Source organism: Arachis hypogaea, chromosome 10 (assembly GCF_003086295.3).
Source record: "Arachis hypogaea cultivar Tifrunner chromosome 10, arahy.Tifrunner.gnm2.J5K5, whole genome shotgun sequence".
In the NCBI taxonomy this organism is placed as follows: Eukaryota; Viridiplantae; Streptophyta; class Magnoliopsida; order Fabales; family Fabaceae; genus Arachis; species Arachis hypogaea.
Window position 1 is genome coordinate 2,966,909 of NC_092045.1, and position 9,260 is coordinate 2,976,168.

The 9,260-nt window shown below is 32.9% G+C and overlaps 1 protein-coding gene across 2 annotated transcripts; it reads left to right on the top strand.

Annotated features, from left to right (window-relative positions):
- Positions 1-747: 747 nt before the first annotated feature.
- LOC112714637 (protein STRUBBELIG-RECEPTOR FAMILY 3) lies at positions 748-6,539 on the top strand. Of its 2 annotated transcripts, none has more exons than XM_025766269.3 (15): positions 748-1,401; positions 1,700-1,829; positions 2,008-2,076; positions 2,228-2,293; positions 2,423-2,494; positions 2,727-2,798; positions 2,878-2,943; positions 3,069-3,134; positions 3,397-3,761; positions 3,890-4,275; positions 4,396-4,667; positions 4,874-5,012; positions 5,264-5,400; positions 5,499-5,655; positions 5,856-6,539. In XM_025766269.3, exons 1-15 carry the CDS (start codon positions 1,299-1,301, stop codon positions 5,916-5,918), a joined length of 2,163 nt encoding a protein of 720 aa, XP_025622054.1. In that variant the 5' UTR covers positions 748-1,298; the 3' UTR covers positions 5,919-6,539. The 2 variants fall into 2 exon arrangements, with proteins under 2 accessions (XP_025622054.1, XP_025622053.1); XM_025766268.3 differs by having other exon boundaries at positions 847-1,401; positions 3,887-4,275.
- Positions 6,540-9,260: the final 2,721 nt, after the last annotated feature.

A 9,260-nucleotide genomic window follows, 5' to 3' on the forward strand; every position in this document is an offset into this window, starting at 1 on the left:
ACAATGCAGATATTTAAAGCTTTTTTTTCCTACGATTTTTTTCTCTTTTTGTATTATTGTAATTATTTTATAAGGAGTGTTAAGGAGTCAGTCATTTTTGTGATTTATATTTATTAAATAGTCATTAATAATATTTTTAATTGTGTGAAATTTTATTTAATGATGTGTGATTATTTATTTTTTTACTAATTATATACTAATTAAAATTTAATAAAGTTGCTAATCCCCTAGATATTTTATTCTTTTATTTGTCCCATTTTAAAGCATTTAATCAAATTTTGCTCTGTTTCAAGATTTTTTGGCCTCGGATGTCATCATATTTAATTATTCGTAATAATCAAAATCGTCTTCCAATGATAATTAATTTGAATATTAAAATCATGTTATTCTATTTAAATAATAATGAAGATTTAGATATAATTATTTTTATATAAAGTTAATATTTAAAAATTTTAGATAATAATTTATTTAAATTTATTAAATTATCTAATAATTTTTAAATATCATCTTTATATAAAGATAATTATAGGTGAATTTCATACCCTCTCAATTTTGATTTTGATAAGCAATAATATTAACTCTGGTCCTTGTAGGTTTAAGTAGCAACATTGTATTGAATTTTGTTCCTTGTTCCTCGTCACAACTAATAATCTAACTAAACAAACAGATTACATTTGACACCATACAATACAATCATACAACGTGAGAAGAGTTACTACTTATGACATATGTTGCAGAGATACCATCATTCTGTGAATCTGTCACAATCTTCTGATGTGGCGGGTGATGGACCCCAAAATCCACCATTTCAATATACAAATTTTCTTTCTCCAATACACTGCTCCTTTGCTTTCGAACAAGTGAAAAAAGAGAGAGCAAAGCATAGGCCATGACATACTCTCATACACACACACACAAACAGACACACAAATTTTCTCTCTCTGTATGTATATGTGAGTGTGCTTTATGCTTTGGTTGGACCATGTTAGGGCTTTCCAACTCTTCTTATCTTCGTTTCTAAGTACCCTTAGGCTCCCATTTCCACTTTCCACTCACCATGCCTAGTACCTACCATTAAACAACAAAAAAGCTTCTTTTTTTTTTGGGCTGCAGCTCATTTTTGGTTTGTATAGCTCTTCACTGAAAAGGGTTTGTTTCCTTTCTCAGAACTACCTCAGGTTCTCCGCAAAGTTTCTACCTTTGTCTTGGTCAGTGGTGTTAGTTCAACTTGGTGTGTGTCTTTGGAGTTCATTGTTGCAGTGGAGGCCTCGGTTTTGGAAACTTTACCCTTTGAGGAAATGGGATGTACGAATTTGGTGTTGCATGTTCGACTCTTTGTTACTCTGATGGTGATTCTTGCTGGAACTTTCTGTGCAGTTGGTGACACTGACGTAGTTGATGGTAGATACTTTCCCTTTCCATAGTTTTATTTCTATTTTTGAAATAAAAAATAGCAGAAATAATCTGTTGTTTCCCTTTGAAAAAAAAAAGGAAGACGACAAAACTCATTTAGCTTTCAAGTGTTATTTGTTTTGCTTTATTGCACTATATTATCATCAAAGAGTTGATGATAACTTGTTTGCAATTTGAAAGATGATGGTTAAAAATTTAATTGGGAAGCTCACCTAATTAAGTAACATGTATCATATAAGTGCAGAATTTGTCTAAACTCTTAACTCAATATGTGCTATGGTCACAGTTGCAGCAATCAGTAGTCTATATGTTGCTCTTGGCTCACCGCCTCTTCTAGGGTGGAAGCCTGTGGGAGGAGATCCATGTTTTGAAATGTGGCAAGGTGTTGGCTGTGTATTTTCCAACATCACTTCCATGTATGTGAAGTTCTCTTTCTAAACTATTTTTGGTTAATATTGATTTATTGTTTGCATGCTCTATATAATTGGTTGGAAATGATAATGTTATCATTTTCAATGTTTCATTAGTTGTTTGATTGATAGAGCTTAATTAAGTGCAATAAGACTAAGTAAAACTTGTATTTTGGGTTGACAGAAGACTTGATGGCCTGAATTTGGGTGGAGAGCTTGGTAGTAATTTGAATTTTCCATCCATCTTAGAAATGTAAGTGTTGTTTCAATTTCAATATTGTGTTTACTGATGAGTGAGACGTTAAACGTGGTTCTGTTTGATTAATCAAGAGAGTTTAGTACCTCTTAAGCACCAATTGTGTAATTGTTTGAACTAGAAATGAAGCTTTCTCTTTCTTGTGCAGTGATCTTAGCAACAACCACATTGGAGGGCCCATTCCATTCACTTTGCCCCCTACTCTTACAAGCTTGTATGTTGTCTTTTTCACATCTGAATTTGTTTTCTTTTTCTTCATGGACATAGTAATTAGTCATCTTTTTGCCATATGCATATCTAGAAATGTACTTAAAGCAGTTTTTCTTTCGTTCTGATATTTTAGGTCTCTCTCAGGAAACCAGTTAAATGGAAGCATTCCAGATGCTTTATCATTACTAACTCAATTGTCACACTTGTGAGTTCATGAGTTATCTCATCCCGAGATGCCATATTCATTTGTTAATTTTTCCCTCCATACTGTATTTCTTCATTTCGAAAGAGAATTTGCTTTCTTTATATCAGTAAGCAATAACCTTTTAACTGGATAAATCTAAAGTGTACTTTGTATTGGAGTTTGATTTCTATGTAAGAAGATTGTGTTGAATCATATTGGTATTCAGTATTGAAAATCATGTGCTATGCTTCAGGGATTTGTCAAATAACAACTTGAGTGGTCAGCTGCCTTCCTCAACAGGGACTTTATCATCCCTTACTACATTGTGAGTAAATTTTATTGCGTATAGTTTACTTTCTATCAGATGAGGATGCTTTCTTCATTACTTATGTATTTACCTACAGATACTTGCAGAACAATCAACTCTCTGGGACCCTTTATGTTTTGCAGGACCTGCCTCTTCAGGATCTGTACAATTCTTTCTACCTATATCTTTCTTACAAAACATATAAATAAATATTATCAATACTTTGCAATCAGTGCATAGGAAGTACAAAGTATACTTTTTGGTTGACCTTGTGAATTTATTATGTAGGAATATTGAGAATAACTCATTCTCCGGGCCAATTCCGCCAAAACTGCTGAGTGTCCCTATTTTCAGGTGAGGAATTCTTTGAACGTCGATAAGTTCATTTTCGATTTGAAGTCCATTTTAAGCCAGATATCCTGTGGAAGGATTTCATATTGTATTTTTATTCCAGTATAAGAAGTAGAAAGAAAAAATTTGAAATACTGCACTAGGAAATGCCATTCGTTATATTTTTCTATACTTAACTCCTTTGTATATGGCCTTAGGCTAAGTGAATTCATAACCTTATTCATAGATATTCATTCATGTTAACATGGTGGCATGTTCCTTGCAGAAAAGATGGAAATCCATTTAATACTAGTGTTATTCCATCACCTGCCGCAGCCCCATCACCTGCAGCTATGGCTCCATCCCCTGGGAAATCACCGTGGAGATTAGCAAATAGTCCTTTTTCCCCAACTGCATCAGTGCTTGCAAGTGCTAGGAAGTCATTTATAGCTAAGAATATCATTTGGATTGCTGGTGCTGGTCTTTTGATATTTATTTTGTTAGGTGTTTGTATTTTTATGCTGTGGTGCTTTAAACGAAGGCCAGAGAAGAAAAATGCCAAGAAGCAAAATGTTGGTGTCTTCGAAAGTCCTTTACATAAACCTACTTGCAGTGACACTTCCTTTGAAACAACCAATCAGGAGGAGAAAGGTAAACATATTTCATCCATTTCGATTAAAGTAAATCTGTGTTACCTAGGTCTAGTTCTTTTCTTTCCTCTTTTTCATTCTGTTTTGAAGTAATCTCTTAATACTGTTTTACAATGGCAAATGTAGCAGTTGAGAAACCATCACTTGTATCTGAAGTGCCAAATAGAAAAACAAATTTGATTCCAAAGGTTCAGGATGAACAAGGAAAATATGTGAAAACAGCATCTGCAACTTCACAATACAATCATGGTTCTGAGTTAATCAACACTAGTGAGGCTTCCAAACTTTCACACCTCCAGCCACCACCGCGTCCTTACCCAACGACACAAAGTCAGAAGTTGATCCTCAATCCAGCTATACCTGTCAAAGGGTCTGAAATAAATGACAAAACATGTTCCCTTGAAGTTTATTCTATTGCATCACTTCAACAATATACCAATAGCTTTTCCCAAGAAAATTTTATTGGGGAAGGCACCTTAGGGCCTGTTTATAGGGCTGAGTTCCCTGATGGAAAGGTAACAAGATTCTTGTGTTCTTAATTTGCTGATGATGAATTGTTTTCAACTAATATTTTAACTTACAAAAGCGGAAACCTGGTGCTTCACATACTTATATCTTTCAAATAATCTTTGTAGATATTGGCTGTGAGGAAATTAGATGCCACTGCTTCTATGGAGCAGAACCATGAACAATTTCTCCAATTAATGTCCAACATCTCAAAAATTCAGCACCCTAATATTGTAAAGTTTACGGGCTACTGTACCGAGTATAGCCAACGGCTGCTTGTGTATGAGTATTGCAGTAATGGAACCCTGCATGATGCACTGCATGGCGATAGTGAATGCCGTATTAGACTAACATGGAATGCTCGAATTCAGGTGGCTCTTGGAGCTGCAAGAGCTTTAGAGTGAGTTCAGCAACCAATCATCATAATCTAATTTTTTCCTTACCATCTATATAAACTCAATGACTTATAATTTTGGTGAGAGGTTGTTCAACATTTTGATGTAAACTTTATATTCATCCACATAAAGTTGTTATATCTTTTAGATGCCAACACTAGGTGAAGGCATTGGTTTTCTTTACTGCCTTAACTTGAATCTCCATGACTAGGTATATGCATGAGAACTTTCGGCCACCTATTGTGCACCGAAATTTTAAGTCTGCCAATGTACTCCTAAATGACAACCTGGAAGTGTGCATCTCTGATTGTGGATTAGGTCCTTTGCTATCTTCTGGCTCTGCTGGTCAGGTATATATTAAGCTTTTATTTCACCGCCGATAAATTTTCAACCAATATGTTGTTTGAGCTCATAAGAATATGTCTAGTATCTTAAGGCTTCTTAATTATGTTTTGAACATTGTTAGCATACTATTGAGCATTTTGGAATAAATAAGCCTTAAAGAACATGGTATTCTTATGCAAAATGTATAATGGCAAAAATAATGTTAACAGATGTAAGCCATAAACATTTCTCACTAGCATTGGTGCATGTATCTCAGTTATCAGGACGACTCCTCACGGCTTATGGCTACAGTGCTCCAGAATTTGAGTTCGGAAGCTATACACATCAAAGTGATGTATTCAGTTTTGGAGTGGTAATGTTGGAACTTCTCACGGGACGAAAATCCCACGACAGGTTAGCAACCTGTAAATGTTGATAGCAGATGAACAAAATGCTTATTTTTAAAAAAAAAAAAAACATTGCATTTGGCTAAGTCACCAAACATATTTTAGGTCACTTCCGCGAGGGGAGCAAATATTGGTGAGATGGGCAGTCCCTCAACTCCATGACATCGACGCATTGTCGAAAATGGTTGACCCCAGCTTAAATGGAGCCTATCCTATGAAGTCCTTGTCGCGTTTTGCAGATATTGTTTCTTCATGCGTCCAGGTAATTTTCTGCAACATGCACTATGTACACACACATGCATGCACACACTTTTGCTTTGGTGTAATTGGAATATATGGTATATGCAACTGAGACTTGAAGTGTCACCAGTTATATTGATGTGATTGCTAAAAGAGCTTTCTTGTGCCTAGAATTTTATTTAATCTTTTCTCATTTTGATTATACTATTCTTGTTCCATCAGCATGAACCTGAATTCAGGCCAGCAATGTCTGAAGTTGTTCAAGATCTTCTAAGGATGATGTAAAGATGCATGATGGACTTCATTAGCTAGGATGTGGACTCAAACACAGGTTGCCTCCCAAATTTCTGGGTTACTCCATTCTTTCTTTATTAATTTTGGTGTGGAGATGTTGATTGTATTCTGCATAGCAATGTAGTTATCAGTTAGCAGGAATGTTGTGTTGTAGTTTATGCTCTATTCCCCTGTTGTATTAGGTGAACTTACATACAGTTATCTTTACGTGAAGTTGATAGTTGAAAATTATGAGATGATTTGACGTATTCAATTAAATTGACATTTAACAGTTTTTAACTGTCAACTTCACATAAAGACAATTGCATGTGTGTATTTATGCTTCAATTGTTATGATTTTTCTTTTTGGGTTCACTTTTTTGTATTTTAGGTTTTTATTTTTCTGTCTAAGATGTTTTGGGCTTGGACTCATTGAGTGTCATGTCAAATATCCTTTTCCACAACCTGTTTACACATGCTTTTTGGGTAATTCACTTTATGTCATTGTTTGGTAGGAAAGTAAGGAGTAGGGACCCTAAACATGTGTGGTAACCCTAAGTCAATGTCCATTAGAGATATAAATATGTTAATATGCTGTAAACTGTTTGTTTAATAAGATATAGATTTTGTAAAGACGTTCACACATAATTACACACACAAAATACACACATTTAGTATTTTATTAGAAAGTTGAGAGTGATTTTTGTTTAATCATTTTCGTCACCAACAATAAGAGTAAAATTAGTCTTAAATAACAACTTTATTTATGTTTCTTTATTAATGTCTTGTAAATTAAATAAACTATATATATTCAAGAATAATATAACTAACAATGGAGCCTAATGTTTAAGCCCATAAGTAAGCCCGTACGTAACTAACAATGTTAGTTAGTATATACCAAACAAAAAAAACATTGGTTAAGGTAATCCCTCTGCACATGGTAATGCTTAAACAGTGTTACATGTTGTCGCAATGTAACTAACCCCTTAATTACTTGATGCAATGAATCATTGTTTAAAAGCTGAAAGGGTGCATATTGAGGTGAAAGCTCGTGGCTTATTACCTCGAAAACGACGCTACCAAAATCAAAATTTGAAGTCATACGATAAAGGAAAAGACTTAAACGACAAACCGTATCTCGTGCCGTGACGGTGCCATGGGATATGTATTCTGTACGACTATTCTTTTATTTTATTCTCTCTTGTATCTTTGTGTCGGTCAAAATTTTGTTTATTGCTTAAATAATAAATAATTACTTTCTGTGTTTATTTTTAAAAATAATAGTTAGTTACCAATTTTTCTTTTCTCTAAGTAGCATTTTTTTGGTTACACACGGTATCCCCTAACCTGATAGGTCAATGACTAATTCGTTGCGGATTCAAACTCCATTTAAAGGTGTATTGCTGGCCAATGGGTTATTGCATGTACAAGGCGGGATTCGAACCATCGACAATTGTTTAAACGGACGGGTGAGTTGACCACTCGGCTAATCCAAATTGGCTCTCTAAATAGCATTTTTGATACACATGATAAACAAAATTCCTTTATTACTATGCTATGTGTATATTAAAATTAACCACTCAAATCAGTTATTAGTATAAAATATATGTTAGAATATAAATATATATCAAAAATATATTAAATTATAAATGTATTAGTGACTAATTTTAGTAGTTAATTTTAATATTTAAATAATATTTTATCATTAGCAATAATTAATAAGAAGGATAATGCATTATTTTACTATCACCCATGTGGCAATCCATCATTGATTCATAGATCTGGATTTTTTTAATTTTAGTTTAGACTATTTAAATTGTAATGAGCTATAAAATTTTCAGAAAACTATCATAACAAAAGTTAGCTCAAATAATAGGAGAATTCAATATTTTATAAGACTTTTTTTTTCGGATATTAATTTTTTTATGAGATACTCTTTTTTAAATATTGATCTCATGAGACTTATAACATAAGCTTGTTGGAAATAAAAATTGATTTTTCCTTTTTTTAAGAAAAAAAAAAGAGTAAATGTTCTTTCCGTTCTTTAATCATTTGTCTGATGAACTTTTCATTCCCTAAAAAATCTAAACACTTAAATCGGTCCTTATCTATTTTGATATATGTACGCTCTAGTCTCTGGTTAGGAATCTGAAAAGACATTTACTCAAAGTAGATAGAGACTGAAACGTATATATATCAAAATAGATAGAGACCGATTTAAATATTTACATTTTTTAGGAGGTGGAAAGTCTATCAAACAAATAGTTAGGATTCGGAAAAGAGAAATTATTACTAAGAAGCTTGAGCAGGATTATTTGTATGAGCAATAATATGTTTCGTTAATTGCAGCAGAATAATAGTGGAATGTCATGTGACTATATATATATATATGCATAGTATTGGTGATATTTTTCTAATATCTGAATGAATAATGGGGTATTATTGCCGGAACATTCTCTTGCTGTCTTCAACTCAAAAAAGAAAAAGAAAAACATGGATTGAGTGAAATGAACCCCACTACTGCCATCAAGAGTTCATTGCAAACTTTTTTTCCCCCTCTCTTATATAATCATTTTTTTTCTGTCATTTCCTTGTTTATTACCTAGTTGTGATGAGTAGTTGATGAATAACAACATTGGTGGCGGATACACTATTGAGAATTGAAAGATGTATCTAACCTAATAAACTTATGAACAGTTGGCACCGTCCATTATTACTAGTAGGTGAAAATTCAGATGCAGTCGACTTCACGTGAAATTGATAACTAAGAGCCGTTAGATGATTTGACTGATTTGACTAAATTTTTATCTAAAGACTCTCAACTATTAACTTCACGTGAAGTCGACTGCACTTGAATTTTTACCTTATTAGTAGTATTTGTATTTTACTTTGTTTAAAATAATAATAACAGGTGCTAATGGGTAGGAGTTATTTTGAAGCAAAAAATTATAATTTTTAATTTTTAATGTTATTGGTTGTCCCTATATTATAACTAACTAATTTAATTATTAAATGTTGATATATCCATATTACTGAATGAAAACGAAGTGAAATTAAATATCCTCTATATATATACCAAGTCTTTATCTAAATAATGAAAAATTAAAGATGAAGAAAGGACGATTAGTCATAAGGAATCTCCCATGGTTAGATACAAGTCATTTTCGCGGTTTTATTTACTCCTTCAAATATCGCTTCTTCCTCAATTGTTAGTTGAATTACTCCTTATATTTGGTAGATATGGATTTACAAGTATCCGTAAATATAGTTAATTCATTTATTTCACTCCAGGAAATATTGATTTGAACGTGTGCTATGTAAATTCTATCATAAATGCATGTTAGTTGAGATTAA

Bases quoted from the DNA above. Each gene is read 5' to 3' on its own strand.
- LOC112714637 (XM_025766268.3), top strand. From the start codon at position 1,299: ATGGGATGTACGAATTTGGTGTTGCATGTTCGACTCTTTGTTACTCTG. The intron at 3,762-3,886 runs GTAAACATATTT...TGGCAAATGTAG, and splicing joins AACCAATCAGGAGGAGAAAG to CAGTTGAGAAACCATCACTT. The intron at 5,656-5,855 runs GTAATTTTCTGC...TTGTTCCATCAG, and splicing joins TTGTTTCTTCATGCGTCCAG to CATGAACCTGAATTCAGGCC.